Source organism: Paraphaeosphaeria sporulosa (genome assembly GCF_001642045.1).
Source record: "Paraphaeosphaeria sporulosa strain AP3s5-JAC2a unplaced genomic scaffold CC84scaffold_4, whole genome shotgun sequence".
NCBI lineage: Eukaryota > Fungi > Ascomycota > Dothideomycetes > Pleosporales > Didymosphaeriaceae > Paraphaeosphaeria > Paraphaeosphaeria sporulosa.
In genome coordinates this window covers 2,500,389-2,524,338 of record NW_017253363.1, presented here as the reverse complement: position 1 = coordinate 2,524,338, position 23,950 = coordinate 2,500,389, and the positions used below count along the sequence as shown (strand labels likewise).

The 23,950-nt window shown below is 54.4% G+C and overlaps 11 protein-coding genes across 11 annotated transcripts; 7 read left to right on the top strand and 4 right to left on the bottom strand.

Moving 5' to 3' along the window:
• Nucleotides 1-1,096: 1,096 nt before the first annotated feature.
• On the top strand, nt 1,097-1,964 carry CC84DRAFT_1243109 (uncharacterized protein; the record flags this gene model as incomplete). Its single annotated transcript, XM_018184110.1, has 3 exons — nt 1,097-1,469; nt 1,520-1,580; nt 1,668-1,964. Coding segments are annotated over exons 1-3 (449 nt in total), but the record flags the coding sequence as incomplete, so codon positions are not given.
• Nucleotides 1,965-3,072: 1,108 nt separating this feature from the next.
• CC84DRAFT_665887 (uncharacterized protein) lies at nt 3,073-3,697 on the top strand. Its single transcript, XM_018187067.1, has one exon. It carries the CDS (start codon nt 3,140-3,142, stop codon nt 3,572-3,574), a length of 435 nt encoding a protein of 144 aa, XP_018037891.1. The 5' UTR covers nt 3,073-3,139; the 3' UTR covers nt 3,575-3,697.
• Nucleotides 3,698-6,322: 2,625 nt separating this feature from the next.
• CC84DRAFT_665772 (uncharacterized protein) lies at nt 6,323-7,463 on the bottom strand. The gene has a single exon (XM_018187066.1). It carries the CDS (start codon nt 7,196-7,198, stop codon nt 6,500-6,502), a length of 699 nt encoding a protein of 232 aa, XP_018037890.1. The 5' UTR covers nt 7,199-7,463; the 3' UTR covers nt 6,323-6,499.
• On the top strand, nt 7,314-10,086 carry CC84DRAFT_665451 (RGS-domain-containing protein). The gene is made up of 4 exons (XM_018187063.1): nt 7,314-8,087; nt 8,454-9,552; nt 9,599-9,786; nt 9,836-10,086. The coding sequence occupies exons 1-4, from the start codon at nt 7,428-7,430 to the stop codon at nt 9,947-9,949; spliced, it is 2,061 nt and encodes a 686-aa protein (XP_018037889.1). The 5' UTR covers nt 7,314-7,427; the 3' UTR covers nt 9,950-10,086.
• Nucleotides 10,087-10,910: 824 nt separating this feature from the next.
• On the bottom strand, nt 10,911-11,539 carry CC84DRAFT_665525 (uncharacterized protein). The gene is made up of 2 exons (XM_018187065.1): nt 11,497-11,539; nt 10,911-11,444 (listed from the first exon to the last, which is right to left on the bottom strand). Exon 2 carries the CDS (start codon nt 11,328-11,330, stop codon nt 11,010-11,012), a length of 321 nt encoding a protein of 106 aa, XP_018037888.1. The 5' UTR covers nt 11,331-11,444; nt 11,497-11,539; the 3' UTR covers nt 10,911-11,009.
• Nucleotides 11,494-12,398, top strand: CC84DRAFT_665466 (uncharacterized protein). Its single transcript, XM_018187064.1, has 2 exons — nt 11,494-11,647; nt 11,713-12,398. Exon 2 carries the CDS (start codon nt 11,721-11,723, stop codon nt 12,186-12,188), a length of 468 nt encoding a protein of 155 aa, XP_018037887.1. The 5' UTR covers nt 11,494-11,647; nt 11,713-11,720; the 3' UTR covers nt 12,189-12,398.
• Nucleotides 12,399-12,406: 8 nt separating this feature from the next.
• Nucleotides 12,407-14,543, top strand: CC84DRAFT_1258601 (serine/threonine-protein kinase Chk1). Its single transcript, XM_018184843.1, has 3 exons — nt 12,407-12,550; nt 12,687-12,763; nt 12,817-14,543. The coding sequence occupies exons 1-3, from the start codon at nt 12,527-12,529 to the stop codon at nt 14,414-14,416; spliced, it is 1,701 nt and encodes a 566-aa protein (XP_018037886.1). The 5' UTR covers nt 12,407-12,526; the 3' UTR covers nt 14,417-14,543.
• Nucleotides 14,544-14,954: 411 nt separating this feature from the next.
• On the bottom strand, nt 14,955-15,710 carry CC84DRAFT_1175313 (uncharacterized protein; the record flags this gene model as incomplete). Its single annotated transcript, XM_018180143.1, has 1 exon — nt 14,955-15,710. One exon carries the CDS (start codon nt 15,708-15,710, stop codon nt 14,955-14,957), a length of 756 nt encoding a protein of 251 aa, XP_018037885.1.
• A 2,897-nt stretch (nt 15,711-18,607) lies between these two features.
• CC84DRAFT_1204981 (uncharacterized protein) lies at nt 18,608-19,686 on the top strand. Its single transcript, XM_018181945.1, has 2 exons — nt 18,608-19,050; nt 19,101-19,686. The coding sequence occupies exons 1-2, from the start codon at nt 18,849-18,851 to the stop codon at nt 19,403-19,405; spliced, it is 507 nt and encodes a 168-aa protein (XP_018037884.1). The 5' UTR covers nt 18,608-18,848; the 3' UTR covers nt 19,406-19,686.
• On the bottom strand, nt 19,608-20,704 carry CC84DRAFT_1163658 (uncharacterized protein). The gene is made up of 3 exons (XM_018178315.1): nt 20,431-20,704; nt 20,259-20,318; nt 19,608-20,203 (listed from the first exon to the last, which is right to left on the bottom strand). Exons 1-3 carry the CDS (start codon nt 20,651-20,653, stop codon nt 20,067-20,069), a joined length of 420 nt encoding a protein of 139 aa, XP_018037883.1. The 5' UTR covers nt 20,654-20,704; the 3' UTR covers nt 19,608-20,066.
• A 16-nt stretch (nt 20,705-20,720) lies between these two features.
• CC84DRAFT_1117906 (uncharacterized protein) lies at nt 20,721-23,608 on the top strand. Its single transcript, XM_018175510.1, has 4 exons — nt 20,721-21,022; nt 21,074-21,451; nt 21,533-22,014; nt 22,063-23,608. Exons 1-4 carry the CDS (start codon nt 20,919-20,921, stop codon nt 23,286-23,288), a joined length of 2,190 nt encoding a protein of 729 aa, XP_018037882.1. The 5' UTR covers nt 20,721-20,918; the 3' UTR covers nt 23,289-23,608.
• The last annotated feature ends 342 nt before the right edge of the window (nt 23,609-23,950 follow it).

The window sequence follows — 23,950 nt, the reverse complement described above, 5'->3', positions numbered from 1 at the left end:
TCTTTGATTTTTGAGTTCTTGTGGCCGCTTGCAGAGTTATTCCAGATAAATTGAACATACGACCAGCTCTTCTAGGCTGATGCTGTGATTATGCGACGTTCGCTAGATGTGATCGTGGGCGCAGCGACATGAGCACCGCGACGTTGATGCCTGCTGAGCCTTCGTTGATTTCCGTAGCAGACTGGGTTCTTCAAATTTCTATGAGATCCTACCGCTTACCCTAAGAATGTCAAGAAGTGTTGTGATGAGCGATGTGACGCGAACAATCGTCTTGGTGGCCGGAACATCGAACATGCTGGTCACAGTAAGGCGTCCGCATGAAGAAATGAGATCTACTTTTCGATCGAGGGACCTCATTCAATACATAGTTGAATTTCACAGTCTCTAACAAATGCATTACGAGCGTGCGAGCGTCGGAAAGGAAAGCTGGGTGGTCAAGTCTGCCGCGCTTGCCTCTACCAGACTTTGCCACTGCTGCTCCAGTAAACATCCGAGTGATTACTCGATGCATCGAATGCCTTCAACACCAGTCTATCTGTTCTTCTGTGTTAAAATACTCATACAGAGCGTGTTAGGCATGCGATTGCCCTGTGACGCTCAAGGGTTGTTTACCATCCCACCCGTCGCTTGACAGAGTAAACAGCTTAGGCCAAAGAGCACGCACCCTGCTGGGAAATCAATGGACATTCAAAAGCGCTCCTGCTCTTTGCACATAATAAACATCGTCTGGATCTATTTTGGTACGCCTGCATTGGCTACTTGACCCTATGGTCGCCTTCGAGCACGAAGGATACAACATGGGCGGAAGCCCAACACTATTGCCTCGCTCCGACAGATTTCAGGATGACAGTACAAAAGGTGAAGGTTCGGGATATCTTCAGAATATTTCAGTCGCTTCGATGTCCTCCAGCTTTCGTCAGCCGCTACCAACAACGACCCCGACATGACCCGCTCAGTCTATGCAGATGAACTCGGTTCTAGGAGCGTTACCGACAATTCCATCATCATATAAACCTTCTAACTCGGGTAGAAAATTTCAAGGACCACCCGAGGTGCTGAAGGTATACTTCATACCCACGCGCAGCCAGGTTCGCACTCGTCGATCATACATTCCCAAAAGAGGGAGTGTATATTCTTTCAACACCCCGCGCTTGTCGTTGTAAACGATAGAAAGAGCTGGACTGCGGACTTTTATGCAATAACCTCGTATCTACCCAAGGCAATATCAGATCTCAAGATGTACTTACAACTTGGGGAGACGACAGTCGAAGAGGGTCCTGACATTCTAAGGCTAGCTGAGAGTTCGGATAAAATGCCTCGTAATTCCTACTTGAATCTTGATCAGCGTTTCACTATCGAATGAGAGCACCTCAGTGAGATGCCATGGAACGTCAATGTCAACGTTGACAGTGAAGACCGCAAGAAGCTAGATTTCAAGATTAGCGAACTAGAAGCTCAGCAGAATCGATGTAAGCTGCTAGTCATTTCCAACCTGAAACCTGGCTAACGCAACGTCAAGACATCTACAAACCACTCCCAGCGAGCTTCCACGCCGTTGCTCCCGGTCCAGTTGTCATGCTGTAAGTTACCTCGTATAGAGCTCTGCGAGTGCATCTTCGAGATCTTATCTTTGGGCTATCATCAAGGCTAACATTATCTCCATTCAGGACCAATCCTCCGAGATCGAGCACACTTGGAGCCCCGGTCATTGTCCTAGTAAACGACTTCCCCCTTTTCCGTTTCTTACGTGTCAAGTTCCAAGCCGACAATGCTAGGTTGGGCTTACGTGGCATGCCGAAATACGACATTGGTCAAGAACACTGTTTGAGGCTGAGCGAAAACGCGCAAGACGGCATCGAGGGCAAGCCCGTGCGTCTGTTCGAGCATGGGTCACCAGAACTCCGTGAAGTATCATTCGTAGAAGTCACCCAGGAGGTAAAGACCACAACTGCCGATCGCCTAAGGACATGGTGCGTACCGCCTGTCAAGGTCCGGCCAGCATCCATGACCATGCTCTGGGGCTACATGGAGAAGCTGCCTCGGCACAGCGGAGAAATATGCAACCGCGAGAGTACTTCAGACCAGTACCCTCCAGCATACCTGATGGATGCCAATATATCGGCGAACATTTCCCTCAAGACCAGCAGCATATTCGCAATCCCTCCCATTCTCAGTCGCATGGAAGAACTATGCAGTTTCAGGTTCCGTTCTACAGCACGGCGGCGCACAGTTTCATGCCCAATATCAGAAACTACGATCCGCAGTACTCCCGACCTGACGGTTCCCTGAGGGCCCAATCAAACGAACAGGATGTTTTCCAATTCCCGGTAAATGGTGTGAATCTCCACCCCAGTCATGTACCTTTGCATATGCAGCAGCTACCCACTCTGCGGCCGCTTACCCACCAGTTCGCTCGCATAGAGCCGAAGTTTGTGCCAGCGTACTATCCGCATCCTAGCAATGGTTACGTAGCCTTTGTACGGCCCAGCGCTCCGGCTCACCCCCAAGGTACCTAAGGCTGTGGCTATAGTTGGGCTTCCCTGCAGCCTCAACAGAGGTATCCTAACGCATCCACAGTCGCGATGGACGGCCCAATGCATCCTGGAGATGCCCACTCCTCCCGCACCAGGGCTCCTTACACCGCTGATTTCACTCCTCACTCCTGGGCTACACCTCCGCCAAATCCTCACCGCTGGTAACACCCATGCTAGCAGCCCCGTCGCTCTAGTACTTTGGAAGGCCTTTATTTCTGTTGTAAGAGTCGGATGGACTATATCAACTTGACGTGCACCGTTGGGCCGTAATCTCGCCAAGGGTACGGAGCACTTCGGAAGTATTTTCACCGTGTACAGCCCTTACCAAAAGCACGCCTACGCATGGAACTACGACAAGATACCCCAGGACACTCGGCCCGAATACCGAATTCCCGGGTACGGGGAAGAGCGGATTCTGCATCGCCACCCAGTGTGCTGTCATGGGCAATGCTAGTCTTTCAGCGAATATCAACGGCTTTTTGCAACGTTTCGTCAACATTCGGGCCTTTGTAGATCTTTGCTGGCTGCCCAGCTCGATGATGGAATTACCGGATTGCGCCCATATTTCTGGGATTGCTTGGCTATAAGACGTGGCTCTACCGTGTATGACCAAATCTTGCATGATTCTTTTCTCTACTGGTACTAGAGGGCTGCGAATCAATAGAATGATGCTGTCATATCACCCAAGTCTGTTCTCCTTCATTTTCCAAATCATCGCAATACTGCCCTGTACTAAAACCCGGCACCTGGCCACTGCTCACCTCATTCTCACAGTATACAACATTTGCAAGTTGCCTCATGTTACACTGACAGAGGCCAGACACCAGCAGACCATGTGTTACTCTTCCGCTGACATAAACGCCCCTTTACCAACTCCGATGTCCATTCCCTCATCTCGCTTAGCATACCCCCCATTTGCACCCATAACAGTCTACTTTTGTAACATACAGCCGAAAGCAACCCAACATTTTCCTATTCAAGCAGACTTTCCGAGCGAGCCACGTGGAAATACGACCGGGAATCCGGAGCCTCCATCGTGATAGCGATGTCGCGCCCCTGCGTCAGTATGGCTGGCAGGATCCTATAGGATTCAGGGGAATGCATGGCGCACAGGGTTTACCTTTGTGTTGGATCAGCTGCCTAAAGATTTTGGCCGGCCACTCCGTGAAGGAAGATGCATCTCCACGTGGGATTGTGTTAGTTTCGTGGGAGTGATGTCAATCTGGTCGCGGTGATCGATGTATTGTGTAAAGTCATTGCGTACTCTACAAACATGCGTGAGACAGGAAGGAACTACCAATGCGGGCGCACAGCTCTTCGTACAATGGCGTTTCATTTTCGTAGATCATTGCGTCGTATTCCACGTATATGACGTTAATCTCGGTTCGTTCTGAGTAGAATACGAAAGACGGCGTCGACGGTCGTCCCGTGCATGGATCCGCAACATGTTTCCAAAAGAAATTCCAGAAGCCAGACAAGCGCGCCCGGTATCCTGAACCCGCCTACGTTCCGACTCCCAATAGACATTGGCTTGAGCTGGTACTAGATAGGCGATGTCGCGTGAGGTCCAGTCTGGAGCGGCTACGGCTAGGCGAAAGCTTCTACCCAACGTACGACTTTTGTATACTGTGTAGCTAATAAGTGGAGATGGTACAAAGCTTCAGAGAGAAGCTAAGCACCCTAGACAAGTCAGGCACGACGCTTGCGTCGTGCTTTCTTTCGCTCGAGGCCTTTATTTCGCCGAGGGATCCACGGTCTCACATCCCAACCGACCCTGAAGCTCAACCTGCAGCACCAGCGAGTTGACACCTTGTCATGCCGCATTAAAGCCCGTCCCGGCGATCTCAGGGCTGCATGCAACCTGTCAAAATCGACTAGCGCAGCGTAGGATATCTCGGCGAATATCGGCTCGCGGCCGCCGCGCCTCGCTTTTCAAAAAATGGTAATCGCAAGTGACGCCACAAGGATCGCCTGCCGCAGCGCCGCTTGAGGCAAACCTTACAAAAGACGAAGGCTGTCGATTCACTTTGCGGGACGTGAGTAGAACCGTGGAAGATCTGCGTAGTAAATAACCCTTACACTAGGGCTGATTGGACTAGAAGAAGCCTCCTCCGAGCAGTCTGACCGAGCAGTGGTGGCTCATCTCCACATACCAGGTATTTCTTTTCTAGTAGGCCTTCTGAGTTGTTCTCGCGCCCCGTCCAAGCTCCGCAATCGGACCCATATTCACCACGACACCTTCAGAATATTGACTGGTAGCGTGCTGTGTAGAGCAAACGCCCCACACCCGATGCCCGTTCGATGAGCTGCCTGAGGCATCAAAACGCGCGAGGCTGCAATTCGGCTCTACGAGGAAGGCCCTCCGGCCGACTGCGTGCCAAACCTGCCACTACCACGGTCCCACCTCGCTCTCTTCACATTCGTTGAATGCTCACCGACATTTCTGACTCGAGCAGCATGCACATGTACGCTAAGAGTTGCCCCGCTCCAAAGCGCGGATTGGAAAAACCTACGGCAAGCAAACTCATGCACAAGTCATACGAGCATCGACAAACAGTGTAGATTACACCGATGAGGGCAGCGCCAGCCCAAGAATTCTGCAGGAGAGCTACAGCCGAAGTATACAATACTATCCATCCCTTGCAGATAACGCTCCCAGCAGCTGACTTGTTCCTCGGCTAAAGCTCTGCAAATGCGGCCTGCCTCGTGGGCCAAGCGAGACACGATATATTCTCGCAGGCGTCGCCATGGGCTTTTCTTCGGGAACGTGACACAGGGACGCTTCAAAAGCTGCAGAACGACGTCGCACGGCGATTGAGCGTTCACGCCAGCGGCCCGTAAAGGAGGGCTTCCACGTGTCGGATCCTGGCGCCACGAGAGCAATCCATGACTCAGTACCCGGGCTGCGACTGTTAGGTTTTGCCGTCTGAGCATGATCCCGGTCAACGAGGGCGCGATAGGCCACTCGACAAAGCTCATCCCACAATTTGCCTCAACAGACTCGGTTCACGAAGCGGATTGACACAGCTGATTTTGCAGGAAAGGCAACGCACTGCGGCAACTAACAACGGACGACCGCTACTAATGAAACAAGGCGTGAGGAATGCTTGTCGAGAGCCCCAGGATCGCTCGTGTCATTCCCGACACACTCCGCGGAGTCTGGACTGATGTTTCCGACTTTGGAGCGCCAGATTATTAAATGAATGGAGCAGAGCATGATCTTCCAGGGGCGTCGCGGTAGTCGCTTGGCATCCACTACACGTGTTGTCGTAGGGCTACTCGCGGGAATAGCACTGACTGCGCAACGGGGAACTCTGGCGGTGGAGTCTGGAAAGGGAGCGACGATATGGCGCAATGCTGTCGACGGCTCGGTATCGACGAATGGAACAGACAGGCGTCTTCCAGAAATCAATGCGGTAGGCGTCTCTCGGGAATAGCATGCGGGGAGCCCCCTTAGCTGAGTGCCCCGGATCTGAAACGTGGGGTTGCTTGCTTTTTCACAGGCTTTCTCGCGTGTCTGTTCGGAGATTTCAGCCATAAGGATTCACGCGCTTGCCGTGTCTTTGACATAAAGACTTGACTGTGGCGCGCTTTGTGTCTGCTATTTTTGCAAACGGAAAAGAGTGAACAAAGTCACCAAAGCGGCCGTGGGCAGTGGCGCGATCTGCGTTCCCGTGAAACGCTCCGTTGACGCCCATTCGCTCAAGACGCCTAGCGAAGCCAGTGGGAATTACATTGGAGCTAGTCTACAACAGGCAAGGCGGGGGACGGCGTGAGAGGTGTCCAGCAGGTCGGGTACGGCGGGCCCCGGCAAGCCAGGCAAGCCTGAACATGTCTCGCATCCAGGCCGTGGGTCGCACACGTGGTCAGCGATCAGCATCTTGTGTGTCCCGAAACGCTTTGCCGTCGAGCAGACGCACGCAGGTGAGGTGTGCTGGGGCACGCATCACGGCTGGTCACCGACGTCAAGGCGACAGGCATGTTCTGCGCATGGAGAAGTCGGTGTCGACTGGCGGGGGCTGGGGGCGCTGATTGTGACCAGCCACGAACTGCAGCAGAGGTGCAATGGCCACAATGGCCACAGGAAAATGGGGACGATGCGGGCAAGGGTGCTGCGAGCAAATTTGCCAGACGACGGCGACGGTCGCCGCCAGGCAGGTGTGGCCGCTGGCAGCGCAGCCAAGGCCGGGCCAGGGCAGGAAAACGTGGATTGCCACGTTTTGGCAGGACATCAGCAATACTCCGCACCTCTCGGAGCAGGGCTGGTCGTTGCACGGCGGATGGTTGAGATGGTAGGACGTCACACTGTCCGACTCGGCAGGCAGCAAACAGGTGCGGGCAGGCGTTACACGGCAACGGGGGGGTGGCCAAACCAAGGGCGGTGCAGCGCGCAACCTCGGTGACCCAGGGCGGCGTAACGACGCTTTGCTCAGCGCAGCGCTGCCGTCGCTGCTCGCGGACGCGCCTGCATGCGAGCCACGGAGCCAGACAGGCTGCGCTGGGCCCGGCGCGGTCGGGGGCGCTGGTGTCTGAGTGAGCGGGCGGGCAGCAGATGAGATGTGCACGCCGAACTGCGTCCTGAGCAGACACACGGCGGGCTCTGGCAGGCCAAGGGCAGGCCGGGTGCCGCCTCGGGCGGCGGCCGCTTTGTCGCGCCGTGGCATGAAACGGCTTGGCCGCTCAGGCTCACGCGCGTGTTGGCAGGGATTGTCCTCGTGGAATGCCGTCGTGCTCCCTAAGCGTTTTGGGCGTAGGCCCGCGCCGTCGAATTCGTCGCGGGCCCGTTCTCTTCTGCTGGCCCAGCGCACGCACACGGCGAGCTTGACGGGCTACCCTGGCTAGTCCCACTGCCTCCCAGTCTGCGACCTCCATGCCTCTGCCCCGGTTGCTTAGATGTCTATGAACACGGCGCTGCTCCCTCACACTCCCTCCTCCGCCGTCACCACCCCCAGCCCCGTCACCGCCCAGCACCACCGCCAGACCTCTCCGGCCCGCCGCCCCAGCACGCACTCGCCGGCCTCAGGAGCGCCCGCCTCGTCGCCGTCTGACAGCGCTGCTGCCCAAGCCAGCCTGTCCGCGTCCCCGTCCACGGCGCCTGCCTCTGCTCCGCACACGCTCCACCAGCAGCCCTTCTCGCGCCGCTCGACCCTCGCCTCGCGCTTTCCGCTGCTCCGCAAGTCCAGCGGCTCCCACGCCCGCGCCAGCAGCACCTCGCACGCCCTGCCTGCCTCGCTGCTTGCCCCGGCTGCCCCGCGTGCCTCGACGTCGTCCTCCCGTGGCCGCTTCGACACGTCGACGCCAGAGCTGCGCTCCCGCGACTCCTCGACCACTCCCAGCCTCCGGTCCGCCCGCGAGCCCGACGCCGCCAGCGACCGCTCCAGGCCTGCCCTCTCCGCAGCCTCGACGCCGTACTACGCCCCCGACAGCGAGCCCATCGGCAAGCTGGACAAGCTCCCACAGCCCGCAAAGGCAGCCAAACCAGGCGACAAAAAGATGCACCAAACCTCTTCGCGGCTCCTCCGCATGACGGACGATGAGCGGCCGTACACCAGGGTAAGCACGCAATTTTCTTTCAACTTGCAGCCGACACAGCAGACATGGCCACGTTGGTCTTGTCTTTGGCACCCGTTGCTCTCTTGTGACGCCCGAAGAGACCCTTCCCCGACTTGATCGCTTGAGCTGGGCTCGGAAACGGACGCAGAGTGGGCGGAACTGCGACAAGCATGACCGTTTCTTGCATCACTTCCGGAACCTTGGCGATCCGATTGAGCTGTTGGTCTCTCAAAGGCATTGTAACGTGCAATGATGATGACGACACGGGCGCTTTTTCGAGAACCACTCGGTCCGCATCGAGAAGATTTTCCACCCGCAACTCAACTGCAGACGCAGACCGCATCGGACCTTACTGACCCTTGTTAGGATTTCAAGGACCTCTTCTCAACTTTGATGGTGTCGTTGCCGCTCACCCCGCACCGCGTACGGTTCAGGATGATCGACTTCACCTTTACCTCCGACGAGGCCATAACAAACCTAGGCTCGCTCAAGTTTTCGCAATCCAACCGCATGCCGGATCCCAAAGATGCTTCTCGCGTCGTTACTACGACGACCACCACCACTTTCTCCATGGCCAAGGAGATGGCCCGCTCCGTCTGCACAAGATTTTACGAGGCAAAATTCATCGAATCAGTCGAGGGCAAATTCGACTTCAACAACAAGAGCTCTGTGTGGCAACTCTCGCCCAAGGGTATCCACATCCTAGAACGCTTCTGCGCACGCAATGGCATCCAGTCCACGCACGTCAAAGCTGTCATTGAGTCCTCCCGGAACCCGCACCAGCTCGTTATTCTCGAGCGCAGCTCGGACACCGACAAGCTGCACCACGACGAGCAGACGATTGAGATTATTTTCCGTCGCTTCGTTGGAAACAGCGCCAACGAGACCTCGTCGGATTCCGATTCGATTCATGAGTTTGGCAAGTGCGACGTGGGCGTACGGACCATCAAGCACAAGCCGACACAAAGCCGACCGTATGAGCACACGTTCAACGGCAGAAACGCCGCTGAGTGGCTCATGGATTGTTCCACCATGGTCGACCGCCGCGAAGCTATTGAGATTTGCTCCATGTTCCTTCAGTTGGGACTCATCGCTCCGGTCGATGCACGCAACTCTTCCGAGAAATTTCAACCTGCGAAGCAAGTGCACTACTACATGACACAACATGGCGAGCGTGTTGCTGGGTGGAACCTCAGCGAGGACACGACAGCGCCAATAGATTCAAATGCTGCCAAAGCACGAGACGGCGCTGCTCGTGACTCCAACAGCAACCGCACGAACGTCATTATCCGCAACCCCTCCTGGCGCCTGCTGTATCGCGAGTTCCTCAAGGAAACCATGTGCGAAGAGAACTTGTCTTTCTACATCGAGGTACAGGACTTCAATAATCAGTATCGAGCAGCCGTGAATGCCACGGGAGACAACAAAATCGAGACAATCCGTGAAACTCTAGCAGCTGCATATGGTAAGCTATCACCCTGTGGGACAATCTCGAGATGCTAATTCTTTAGGCCTATACAATGCTTTCCTTGCTCCAGGTTCGCCGAACGAGCTCAACATCGACCACGCCCTGCGCACGCAATTGGCCACCCGCATGACCCGTGCTGTTGGTGACGACGCTGCCATGATGCAAAGCTTGGTAGAGGTTGCGTCACTCTTCGAAAAGGCACAGAACTCGATATTCAAGCTGATGTCCAGCGTAAGTAGCTCGTGTACAAGCATCCATGCATCTCACTAATGCCCAATAGGACTCTGTTCCCAAGTTCATCAAGCACCCAAAGTACGCACCGCAACTGCGCGGACTCGATGCCGCAGCCGCAGCCGCTTACGCCGCCGCACCTGGCACCGCTGCTCGAGCATGAAACCTGCAAGACTACGATTTTCTGTTTGACGACCGCCATCTATGATCATCTTCGGCAAGTGTTCGCAGCGGATGCATTATTCCCCCTCACTGCACTTCGGTTGCATATTATTCTTATTCGACATTTTGACTTTAGACATCGGCGTTGCGGACAGGTCAAAACACCAGCATCTGGGCGGCGGCAATTATTCTTGCTTTCTTTTCCTTCCTTACAGCATAGGCACCGGGTTCACGACTCTCCGCTCTTCGCCGATCATCCCCGGTTAACGTATTCATGCGGTCGACGAAGGAAGACGTTCAGGACGCCCCTGTTGCACGGAGCTTGGTCTTGCTGCCATGGGTTCACTTGGGGTCCCATGGGTCTCATGGTCCCATTTGCCTGGGCTCACGACATGGCGCCGTTTGGGGTTTGCTAAAAGATGTTGTGCGGCTGGATTGGATACCCAATCTGAATGTTTCATATCATCGGCTCTTTGATCTATCCTTTTTCGGAAGGTCACAGTCATTCTTGGCCGCGACCCACATTGAGTTTTTGTATTTGCTGCATTGGTAGCGAGGTGGAGTAGGGTAGGGACAGAGGACGGTGTATGAGCGGGGATTGGACAGCGTTGGAGGCGTGTAGTTTAATTTTAGGGCAATAGATGGCTTCCACAGCTATGGTTGAGGGGTGCTGTTGTGCTACTGCTGGCGTGGAGGTTCGCGGAAGTTGCTTTTCCCGTCCTTTGTTGATTGTGCGTCAGCGATGCGGTGGCTGTCACATGAGTGGAGTTCACCTATCAGGGTGTTACGGGAACCTGAGCCGGGAGACAAGGCCGTCATCAGAACCCTTTTTGCCTCACGCGACGTTGATTATTATAGCGTAGCATATCTCACGACCAAACGCACGTCGACGAAACCGTACAAACCAGCGTGAAGCACGCAAGCAAGCTACTAAACTCTCCGCTGTCTTGTCTGCACCCGCATTTGCATGTCGCACACACCACCGTACCTGCACCGAATGTACCTGCACGCTCTACGGTATTAGTCGCATCTACAGCTGCATCCGGGGATCTACATGCACCCTACAACATGTACCCCTCGCTTCCGCGGCCATCGGTCCTGAGATTGCGCTGGGCTCCTCTGGGCGTTGGATTGGGGGAGACACGTGGGAGAGGAGCCAACTGGGGGACTAGAGGAGACGGTGCGCTGGCGGCGCGGCGCTGGCGGAAGCGGTGCGCTGACGGTTCTCCGGGCGGTTCGGTGGGCTTCGGGGAAGACCGATGCTCGCGTGTGGCAGCTGGCGAGGAGCTCCGTGGATGGTGAGTGGCGCGTGGGTGGTTGGGGTGGTTTTGACGTGCCGGCGGAGGGTCTGGTACACAGTCTTCACATGCCTGCGTGGGCATGTACGTACGCGAGATGGGAAGAATGGATGACGATGAGGATTAGTGTAGTGCAGTGCAAGGTAGGAACGCTACGATTCGGATCATGGTGGTGGGCAGCACGGTATCGTGTCGTGGCTAGGCTTCTTGATCAGCGTGGCACGCACGTGGGACTTTAACGCGGGCGCACGGCACAGTGTTGCTTCGTGCGTACTCAGTACGTACAGTACCGTACTGTACTGGACCATTGCAGCGTCCCGCGCTGGCGTTCGCAAACTACCTGAGTCGTGTTAGGAAGGAATAAGATTTGGGGGTTTGCGTGCGAGTAGCGGCCAGCCGAGGTAAGTGATGCTTCTGTGGGTAGTGTGGGGTGAAGGTGCGAGATGAGTAATGGTCACGTTTTTAGACTTCGAGATGGACCGATTGTACCACGCGCGTGGGAGATGTGCGTCGCTGTCGGGTACGGTACACAGGGGCGGAGGGCGCGGGTCGATGCCTTGCGTTGACGCGATTGCTCCTCGGAATTTCCGACAGGGAAGATCTGACGTGCGATGGAGATGTCGAGTACGCGCAAGCTTCATGGAAAACCCGTATACAGCGCCTCAGCAGCGTTTCAAGATTTGCAAAACCTCTGCTTCGAGCTCCAAGCGCGCGCGGCGGGTATCGCGCGAAAAGTTTTCAGGCGAGTATTTGGAAGGTTCGCAGAACGGGGTTGGTGGCCTGGCACGGAAGGGTTCGCCTGTCATGTTGATGTCGTTCCGACACCGACACCTTTGTCGGTGTGAACAAACCGAACAATGTACCCCTGTGGCGCACCGCCGGCCTGATGACGGCCGTCGTTTGAGCAGTCGAGCTCGCGTCCGGCATACTGGGTCTGGCTAGCTAAAAGTCAATTTAAATGTAACTTTGCATGAGTTGTTTGTGTGGAGAATCGGGGGCTGAGACACGTGGGATCTAAGATGAGATCGAGGTGCTGATGAGATCAGATGAAGATCTGCTGGTGAGAAGCTCGAGTGTGTAGAGGAGGGTCATGTGACATGGCGTCTTATCGATAGCGTTGCCGAGGCGCGCGTGGTTTGTGCGCGTGTTTTCCGACGCGATGACTGAGTGCAGGCAGCAGTTCAGCATATCACCCGGGTTGGATAGATCAAAAGCAAAAGCTGCTTGAGAAACACTCGCCCTGTCGTTCTTCGAATCTGAGATCGTCTCAAGAAGTCGACATGGCGGCCCCGCCCCCGCCAAATGTAGGTTTCCATCTTCCCCACCATCTACGAGACTTGAGCGCTGTTTCGACCCCACGTGGGCCCAAGCGCTTTCGCATGATATCACCATGGCAAAGGATGTATTCGCCCGAGTAAGAGATCGACTAACGGTGTTCAGAGCCAGATTGCCCCGCTCCCGGGCAATCTCCCGTTCCGGATCGTCAGCAAGACGATAGGGATGGGCGCATATGCATCGTAAGTCTTGCAGACCGCGATCGGCAAGCATGACTGTACTGATTCCAACACAGCATTCGCAAAGCAATCCCCATGGACGCGCCCAGCCCAGTCATAGCGGTGAAATTCATCAACAAAGAACATGCCCTCAAGCATGGTCGACTTTCGGAAAAACACATCAAGATGGAGGTTGCCATCCACAAGCATCTCGGCAAACATGCGCATATCATTCAATGTCTGGCAAATGGCGAAGACCACTACTGGCACTGGATCGCCATGGAACTTGCGGACGGCGGCGACCTCTTCGACAAGATCGAGGCGGATGAAGGCGTAGGCGAGGATATTGCTCATGTGTATTTCCACCAGCTGATTGATGCGCTGGGATACATGCATTCTAAGGGTATTGCACATCGGGATATCAAGCCCGAGAACGTGCTGCTGAGTGGGGACGGTGACCTAAAGATCGCCGACTTTGGGCTGGCAGCGTTGTTCGAGAAGGACGGCGTGAAGAGGTTGTGCAACACAGTCTGCGGGAGTCCACCCTATATCGCACCCGAGATCGTCAGTGGGCGGCGGAGCAAGAGGAAGGACATCCTCGATGAGGGGTACCAGGCAAACATTTGCGATATCTGGAGCTGCGGCGTCGTGCTGTTCGTGCTGCTAGTGGGTAACACCCCGTGGGAAGAACCGACTATGCGTAGCGATGAATTCAGGGAGTACGTGGACACGGAAGGAAGGACGACGGATGAGCTGTGGGAGAAGATACCGCCGGCGCTGCTCTCCCTGCTGAGAGGCATGCTTAAGCTGAATCCCGATGAGAGGATGAAGCTCGACGAGATACGCACGCATCCTTGGTACACGCGCAAGAACCCGTTCCTTACGCCGAATGGAAGGACAACCAACCAGGTTGGCATGGCCACGCAGATGCTGACCCAACTTCACATCGGCGTCGACCGCCCGCCCGTACAGTCCCAGCGCGGCTTCTCACAAGACCCAGACGCTATGGACGTCGATTCCGATCCGCACCGCTCACGCGCCAACCCAGCGAACATCAACGGCCTCTCATCAACCCAGCCCGAGACCCCACTAGCAGACACGCCCTTCGACTGGGAGCGTCCCGCGCGCACATACTCCCAGGAAGCAGTCTCACAGCCGAGCCTATACGATCGAGCACCGTCCTCAAGCATGATCGGCGGTCCCTCATTCCTCTCCCAACTCTCACCCTCAACTCAGGACATCCTCTCGCAAGACCCCTCGATGTCGCAGTTCTACGCCACGCCCTCCGTCCCCATGACGCTTACCCAAATGGCGCGCAAGTTCGGCGACATCATGCCGTCGCACTCGCTCTCGCGCTTCCTCTCCCCGCTAGCCGTCTCGCTGCTCGTGCCCCTCCTCATCGAAGCGCTGCACCGCCTCGGCGTCCCCGCCGCCGCGATCCCCGAAGAGCACCTCGCGGAGATGAATCGCGCGGGGAAGGCGAGCGTGCGCGTGAAAATGGCGGATGGGCGGCGGCAGGGCCTGAATGGGCACATTGTCGTGGAGCGGACGCAGATCATGGAGGAGAAGGTGAGCGAGGTGCGGTTTGTGAAGGCGAGTGGGGATCCGTTGGAGTGGAGGCGGTTCTTTAAGAATGTGGTGAGGTGTGTGGGGGATGCAGTTTTGAGGCCGGATTAGAGGGTGTACAGAGTATGAAGGGGAGGGTGGTAGTGAGGCAACCTGAGAGCGTTGTGGTCCGCGACATGCGGGTGGTTTAACTAGCTATATGTAATGACTCACACCGTTGAACACCAATGATCGAGCCATAGCAGAGATAAAAGCTTCTTCTGTGTAACATATGCGACCTTGAAGAAACGAGATCCTTTGCAGACGACTTCGCTGTCCAGCCGCGTTGTGTAGCCTTGTAGTTATGAGCTGCTGGCGGTATGTCCACCGCAAGCTTGATTGAAAACCTTGAACTGTGGCATGTCAGGTCCACTCCAAATTAGGAGGAATCTATCTCTCGTTTGGTCAGCCCATGAGAGAATGTCTCATACCCTCTGAACGTATGCGAAGGAGCTTTCAGCCCGGAGTGTATGCAACTCTTCTCAAGCTTGAGGGTGTTGTCTTGTTCGATCGAAAAAATGTGGAGACCGCGATGGCTCGCACGGACTGGCAAGACGGGATCCTACTATGGATAAATCTTCCCAGCATCTGGATTGGCCCATATCCTTGACTATTCTTCAATATGTACTCGTGTGTTGGGATCCACTGGCAACTTGGAACAGTGCTGGCGCTCTTGCTCGCTATTGTGGGCGTGGAAGTCGGAAGGGGGCAGAACTGGGTACTTCTCACATGCGATGTCTTCGCCTTTCACCACGTACGTGGATGAAACCCCGCTAGCGAAGCAAGCAGCTACGTCGGCGAGGAGCTCTTGAGGAGGATCTACTGGTTGAAGGATATCCTTGTGCAAATAAACGGTCGAAAAGTCACAGCACGTTTTGAAGCCGACACAGATGAACTTCCCACGATGACCTGGCTGGTGGGAAGCGCAGAAGGCCCGAACGAGAAGCTTGCGAAGAGGCGAGCCGGGAGGAGTTTGATTGTACGCGTGTTCGCAATGCTTGGCTGGCAATGGGAGGATCGGATCGGTCAACTCCCAATTGTCATCCCCGACTGCGGGGTCTTCAATTTCCGCAAGTCCGATGGTACGCACTTCGTTGTAATACCAGCACAGACGGTCGAGAGCATCCTCGCGAAGCGGGGTGATGCCGTACGCACTTCCGAATGTGAACAAACCCACGCACGCCTTTGCGCCTTCCCAAGCCCCTTCGGAACATTCTTGGGGGGGATATAAAGGATCATCTTCACATCCATACTCCTCTCCATAATCATACTTATCAGGCTTGGTACAGTTACAATCCACTAAGCTCCAGTCCGGTGTCGCGCCACGAGCCTGCCACAGGTCTTTGTCGTGCTTACGGAGGTGCATTTCAAAAGTTCTTGCCTCCCCCCGGCACCTTGGCGGACAGGGGTTCTCAGCCGTAAACTAAATGGGGTAATTGACTCCGTTTTTGACAGGGGTTTGACAGGGTGTTTGATAGGGGATCTATGAATCTATCTCCATGAACGATCTCTGCCCTCCTTGTACTCATTACCTCCTTCTAGCTCAATAATCTTTTGAATATGAATTGGGATGCGCTCAATCCAAGCCTGAATCTTATCCTGAGGTAGATCCTTCCAACACTTCTCCCATACATGAATTGCCTCAGCCCTAGACTTTGGAGCTCCTTTCTTTGTAGTTTCTCTTTTCATCCAAAACCAACAAGGCTCAATTGCATTAAGATCTGGTGAGTTCCCACACCAAAGAAGCCTCTCTATCTCTTGTAGGCTATAGATATAGCTTTGTGCATAGTGACTATGTGAAGGAGCCTTATCTTCTTGGACTATTATTGCTGGCCTTTTCTTTTGACAAGATTTTGCGAAGGGGAAGAGCTTTAGGAGTAGGATTTTAGATTGGTAACGATACCAATCAATTCCAGATCCAGATCCTCGTGATAACTTGCCATTCCTTTTAGTCCATTTCCATTGAGGTTGCCGCCCAGGTTGGGTACGTAGAGATAGACGCCGCATGCCATTTTCTATCTCCCATTTCTCTTTCATGATAGGTTCAAGTTCTTGATTCAATCTCTCAATCTCCTTTATAGCCTCCTCTTTCTCTACCTTTGTCTCTGGTAGCCAGCAATGACAAGGTCCCTTCTCATCATATGAAAAGCAGCCCCAAAACATGAACTCAGAGTAGCCTTTCCACCTCTCTCAAATACAGCTTCTTACAAAGGCTTCATCTACTTTGCGCTAAACTTGATAGCCTCCGCGTCTATGGAGTAAAACAACAGAGGTTTCATCAGACCAGATCACATTCTTCCAGTCCTCAATAGTCCAATCTTTATGTTAAAGACACCAGTTTAGCCTCTCTACCCTCATCTTCTTCGTCAGTCCAGGCTTCCTCGTTGGTTTTGTCTTCTTAAATCCTGCAATCTTAAGAACCCGCCAAACTGTTGTAGATGATACATTCACTCCCTTTTAACTAAGGTCCCCAGCAAGATCAGTACAAGATTTCTCTCGCCCATAGCGATCAGTACGTACAGAGTTAATCACACTTTCAGAGATATTAGGTTGTTTTGTTGGCCTACCAGATCGTGGAGCATCTTCAAGATAGCTATTTTGAACTTGCAAAGGCCTTTCATCTGGATCAAAACCTCGTTCAATTGCCCGTGAATAGATTGATCGAATTGACCGTATAGGAACATGAGTAATATGATTGATCTCTGCATTTGTAGTGCCTATAGCTTTTAAACAGACAATAAAGGCACGAGTAGCAATATCATATTGAGGCATGGTTGAGTAATTGATTGGATTTGAATTAATTGAATTTGAACTGATTGAATTTGAACTAAAAACCCTTTAAAAAACCCTCCAAAAGTTGAGGATACGTATACTCGGAGTCAATTACCCCATTGAGTTTACGGCTGAGAACCCCTGTCCGCCAAGGTGCCGGGGGGAGGCAAGAACTTTTGAAATGCACCTCCGTATAGTCGGCCTCATAGCTGCTGTGCAACCACTTGGTGAAGTACCTCATCTCCATGAGCGGAACGACTTTGAGGGTGATTGCCGTAACAGGAGGGTCGGCGAAAATCACAGCGAAGCCCGGAGCGTACTTGAGTGTGAGGTAGCGGAAGAATTTCACGATCTCCGAGCGGCATCCATAGCCCAGTCGAACGTTGACCACTTCGTTCCTTAAGTACTGGTCAGAATGAATGTTATGAACGCATATGTCAATATGTACAGCTGATCAAGACTGAGCCACTTGAAGTCGTACTGCTTCGCCATCTTCCCAGGAAGCTGCGCGCCGGGAGTCATCTGTTCAAATTTAGCATGATTCCTCTGCATAGCAAGTGTCAAGACGATTTACAGTGGGTGGGCGATTTGGGAACAGTACTCAGCTTGCCGTGCTGAACTATGTGTTGGATTGGCAAATCGACTGCTAGAAGATTGCAATTGGAGTGGAATTACAAGGAGAGCCTGGGGAAGGCTTGGTTTCATGGCATCAAGAACCTGAAGTGCGACAGTGATGGTGAAGGAGGGTTGCGGAATGGCCACTGAGTCAATGCCCCTCTGACCTGTTGCTCATTGATATTCTCTGGGGTAAAAGACTGGTAAAAGACTTGGTAAGCGTTTGAAATTGCCAGCCGGAAGAACGCTTTAGGTATGAGAGAGTAGAGAATTTGGACGACATTGTTTGCTGATAAGTAAAAGGGTCTGCAAGGGTGAGTAGTCAAGGAAATCTGAATGATATTGGTAGGACGGAGGAGTTGGCAATCTCTGAGAGATGGTCCAGACACTCGCCGTGACCGTCGCTCCCTCAATCTTGCTTGGAATTGTGATGCCGACCTGATTTTGCGGCTATCTTACTCTGACAGGCGAAACTAAGATTGTGTGGTGTCTGAAGATCGATGCAAAAGGAACCATGACCACAGAGCGGATATCCAGAATACAGCCTGTCCACCCCGGACACGATGAGTATGGCAGTGTATGCAATCAGGTACTACGGTCCATAGTGATTGCGCCAAATTCTGCGAGCCCTCACGAAGTGTAAGTGCAAAGCTGAGGTGCCTAGTACAAAGTACATATCGACGCGACGGTGTGTCTTATATGGTGAGCTGTAAAGCCGAAGTATCAATCCTGCGATATGTTCGAACACTAGTTGAAATGCCGCACGCGTGTTTGGTTGAACTGGAATCGGTGGTCGGTTGTAGCGGGGCAAGCGCAACCGAGCAATGACGCACTGACCAGTGAACCACTTGCTCAATCACAGCCCTCCAACAAAGACGCACATTCACGATCCCACGCGAAGCCCCGGTCCCCGCACCCCCAGCCTCTCCCCACCTCCACAACCATCGAACCGAGCCGCAGCTCCATACGCCGCGGAAAGCAGCCCGCCGTCGCCTAAACCCGAGCACGCGAGCCCTTCCGCGATTCGACAACCAAAGTCTCTCACCACCGCCACCCCACGCGGTCGCTGACATATAAATCACTCATTCCCCGCAGCTCGACGCCTCTCTTCTTCAGCATGTCACAAACAGGCAGCATGGGAACACAAACCGCACAGCAAAATCGCACCAATGGTAGCGTGACTACTACACACCCGGTCCTCCGACTCCAGGCAGCCTCAGGTACCCTACGTTTGCGCGCAGAACCCGTTGAGCAAAGGCACATACAATGGGCAGAGGATGTCGTGGACAACGAGGGCATGGGAAAGAAGTCATCAAAAGGTGTGCGCGCCCAAACTGCTACTGGACATGTACTAACATGTGGGTTCTAGTATGTTGCATCTACCACAAGCCGCGCGAAGTAGGCGAGTCGTCGGATGAGTCCTCCAGCGACTCAAGCAGCGATTCGGACTCGGACAGCGAGCCCGACAACGGCGAGGCAAGGCCTGCTGGCGGGAGGAAGGGTGGGAACGGAAGAAGGGGACGCAAGTCGCACAATCACGACCACGACCACGACCACGACCACGACCACGACCACGACGAGCCACATGGAGGTCCGTCGGGGCAACCGCAGAAACGACCGCGACGACGGCCAAGCCCGAATGCGTACGAGAAGATGCCAAAGCAAAAGAAGTAGATTGGAAGTCAATGATCGGGCTGGATACGCCGCTTGACGCAGAATTTGAAGATGCAGGGAGGCGTGCGTAGGAAGCGCATGCGCCAGGACACGACGATGCTTTACGAACTTAGCGCGGAGTATGGCGTTGTAACAATTCACGACTGCACGAGTGGAAGAAATTCCATTGCATGCTAAAAGCGATATTCCATGTTGGACGACATGTAGAGCATGGACCGAGCATTTTTATTGGATGGCTCTATTCATCTACGTGTTCAACAGGAAATGAATTCTTTCTCAACATGTGATACAGCCTTGATATGGCATGATGTCCCGGTTGCGTCCAGACAAGCTTTGTGAATGTAAAGTCACCGAGGTTGTCAAGCACCAGCAGTACTAATCGCTCTTCCACGCACAGCCGTCTCTTTATCACGGGCTGGACGGTCCTCTTCGCCTACAGCACGATGACTTCCTTGTACAGCCAATAAGCATGCCTGGTAGGGCTGATGTGCATATCCTTGCTGCATCGCGGCCTAACTCTCACAGATAGCAGCCGCCGCAACCTCGCGAATTGCTTTGTCAGACAGAGTGACAAATACGCGAGCGCTCACGCGTCTTTCGCTTGGTTCGTCCCAGATCCGTACTACATGTATCGGCGTTGTCCTCTTTTGGTACATGCCGCTCAATCGTCCGAAGTGGGCTGGGGCAGCACTGCAGGAGCATGCTGTGTCGGGATGCGAACAAGCGTCTGGGGAAGCGGTGGCTCTGCGTCGGTCTTCTTCTCTGCATCGTCGTCCTCTTTCGGCTTGGGTAGTTTGGCTGCGCAAATCAGCTCACTGCACGAGAGAGGTGCTTTGGCGACGGTAACACTTACTGGACGCCATGTTGATCGCTCGAAGCACGTTATGCCAGTTCGACAGCACGGCGGCGACGGCTGGAGGGCGGACACGTCAGTACTGTACTTTGCATCCACGCCGTGATGCGCGGTTCCTGTGAAGGACTGCCCCGCGGCGGGGTGTGGGTGGGTGGAATGGGTGGGCACGAACCTTCGGTGCCGTCGGACAGGGTCGAGAGCTTCTCGGCGAGCGTCTGCATCTGGTCGGCGAGGCCTGCGCTGAGGGTTTGCAGGTCCTTGAGGGAGGCCAGCTCGGCCTTCTTCTCAGCAATGCGGGCGAGCAGGACGGGCGACTGGCCCGAGGGCTGCGAGCCGCCGAGGGAGCTGGACTGGCTGCGGATGTGCGAGGGGAGGCCGCGCGGGGGATACGCCATACTTCTCTCACTGGCAAACTGTACCGTCCAAGGTGGCATGCGCGTGTGGTCGCTCGCTCGGGAGGCTGCGCGCGCCCGCAGTGCGTGGGGACAATGGCAGGGATGGCGCTTCGGGCTAGCGCGCTGTTGCCATGGTAAACAAACACTCGCCTCGCATGACGCTGCGGCAACAACGAACGACGCAGACCCCAAAAACCACTGCGCGCATCGCCAAAGCCACACACGCATTACTTCCGCAGCATCACCATAACCTAAGAATCAGCGTATGGCGCGCTTAAATGAGCCACCCGTTGCGCCTGCGCCGCCGTCAACCGAAGCATACGACGCGATCAAGCGGAAGTTTTTGAGGACAAATCGCGAGTTGGCAAAGTGCGTCCGCTGGGCCACGAAGGCACATGGCGCAATGCTAATGATAAGCAGAATCAACTCGCAACAGCAGCTTCACATTCGCCAGCTTGAAAACGACCGCTCACGCCTTGTCGCCGAAAACTGCTCGCTCGCGCAGCAGGTACTGCACCTACAGAACACGCTCGAGGCACAAGCCCACGCGCCTTCGTTCTCTACCATCGACACGGTCAAGAACCAGCTGGAAGCAAAGATCCAAGAGCTTGGTGGACTGGTAGCCGAGTTGGGGCAACTGAATCGGAGAGGAGGCAGCGCACCATGTCACGTCAAGACCGCGACCAAGAAGACGTCGGAGGAAAAGCAGTGGAGGAGCGCACTCGGTTTGCAGGAGGTCGAGAATGCCATGCTGCCTACCATTGCAGAGTACAAGGCTTACCCGCGCATGACTATGAAGTACGTCCACGCCCTCCGCAGCCCTACGCAGCGCACAGGCATGACGGCGTGGCAAAGCGGACAGGAGCTAATCAAGAATAGTGCGGAAGAACTCCAGGACATACTAGACGCTCCCGAGAGCCAATCTCCTGATATCGGCCCGCCACCAGTATCGCATTTTGACATCCAAGAGCCAATCGTATTCAAGAATAGCGCCGCTATCGATGGCCAGCCTGACGTGGCAGTGGACGGTGACGAAGTGGTACTGCCGATGAATATCGAACCCCGACGCAAAAGACGAGAGAGTGGACCAAGGATTCGGCGAATGTCGTTGTTTGAGTCGCCTGAGGAAGACCTCGAAGACAAGCCGGAGGAACACCCAGAGGACAAACTCGAAGCCGCGCCCGAAAAAATCATTAGAACTGGGGCGAAGCGCAAGTTTAGCGTACAAGAAGATGACAACAAGAGCCAGCCTCAAGCCGAGTCTTTCCAGTTCAGTCGGCGCGTGACGCCAGCTGCCTCTGATGACGAGACTACTGACCAAGACCGACCTCTTTCTTTGTCGCGACCGGCCCTTTCGAGCAGTAAGTATACGTTCATAAAGCTGGTGACGTTGGACTAACAATTGCCAGAACCTGTCAACACCGATCCCATGGTTTCCCCCAAGAAACAACGATCTTCGGCCCCCGAGAAGCCTGATAAGGTTGATAAGCCCGAAAAGAAGAAAGCGAGCCGTCCCCGTACAGTTGTTGCTCGCAGCGTCCTTCCAAATGTTCTCCCACAAGAAATCGCTGAACCAGTCGCTACCACCGAAATCCATCTTGAGTCTTTGCCCCCGAAAACACCCGCTGCGGAACTAACCTTCTCTCCGCCATCCACCGAGCCTTCCACGTCGCGAACCGAGTCTAAGGACACGCCTCCTCCAGGCGACCTCGGCTCAATGAGCCAAACGGGTATCATTGGCCGCCCGTCACGTCGTGCGCGCCCGCAAGTAAGCTACAAGGAACCAAGCTTGGCTACCAAAATGCGTCGTCCTAGTAAAGAGTTGGTAGATGCAGTGATCGTTGACCATTCGCGAAGGACGAGTGTGGAGCCTCCACGGTCTGCGCCCAGCTCAGCACACGTCGTCATCAAGGAAGAACCAGAAGACTCGCCTTGGAGACCTCTAGGGGCCGCAGGTGATGCAAGGGGAGGCGATGCGCCAGAGCTGGGGAGTCCGCTCCGACAAAAACTCGATCGCAAAGAGGGAATCCAAGATGTAACGGCCGAACGACCAAAATTGAACTCCTCGGCTGCCGAACGGGCAATAGAGAAGCTGATTGAGCAGACCAAATCGGAGAAACGAAAGTCGCTCACCTCTGCCGGTGTACCATTGTCAGCGGACGATACCAAACCACATGAAAGGAGCGAACCTAAATCCAAAGAAACCACTGCTGAATCGGACAACGACATGGCCATTTTCGACTTCAACGAATCCTCTCCCGCGGCGGGTGCTTCTACAGCAACGAGCGTGAGACCGAAGATCAGTCTCGCAAGCGCAGCTCGTGAACGTCGGAGACACTCTTCGATTGCTGCAGTCTCGCCACCCGATCCCGACGATCGTAAATCAGAGCCTAGTGCGAGAGTCGCTAGTTTGCCATCGGTACACAAGCGGACCGGTAGCGGTTCTGTCAAGACTGGCGCGCCTGCAGCAGGCCTGGCAAAAAGCACAGCGGCGGTACGATCGTCGATGAAGGAACGGGAAAAGAGGGCGGGCGAAAAACTACCGAGTGGGAGTGAAGGCCTCAGGGAAAGCCGGGCGGAGAGGGTTGAGCGGGCTGAGAGGATAGCCAGCAGGAGAAAGAGCATGATGGTGTAGGATTCTTGACTGCAAACCTGCTTTTGCATAGATGCTGCCGTGCCTGCGTTGTTCGAATCTTTTTGGATGTCGTCTTCTCGTTTTCCCATAGCGACGGCGTTGCATGCGTTATACCTCCTGCACGACATGAAATCAATACCCCGTAGCCCCAGTTATTATTCACGTTTGCATTTTATTGGATGGTCTTTAGCGAACCTCTAAGAGAGCTCAAATGTGGATGTCTAGGAGCCTTGCACAGCGTTACACCTGCTTACCGATACAGCCTCTACAACTTCCTTGTGGCTACAGGCATGCAGTGACGGGGGTACATCAACCTCAGCCTACCGCTAAGGCCACAACGTTGTAGCAGGTGTCTTTGATTATCGCCTCCAGTCTGCCAATCGAAGAGAACGTTGCTACTAGAGAGGCAAAGGCTCTCATAGTGTTTGATGGGCAGTGTCCGAATTGAAAGTGATCTTGGATAGTTCGCGTGTATAATTCCGAGGTTGCGAAAGGTATTTAGCGACGTTTCGCGGGACCTACGTTCACATACGACCGTTATCACTTAAAGTACATAGTTATCTCATGATTACTTGTGATGAGTACTCACATTGGTGCAGCTACTTCAACACCCCCGACTCAGAGAGCTTAAATGTGGAATGTGAAAGGAAATATACTGATTC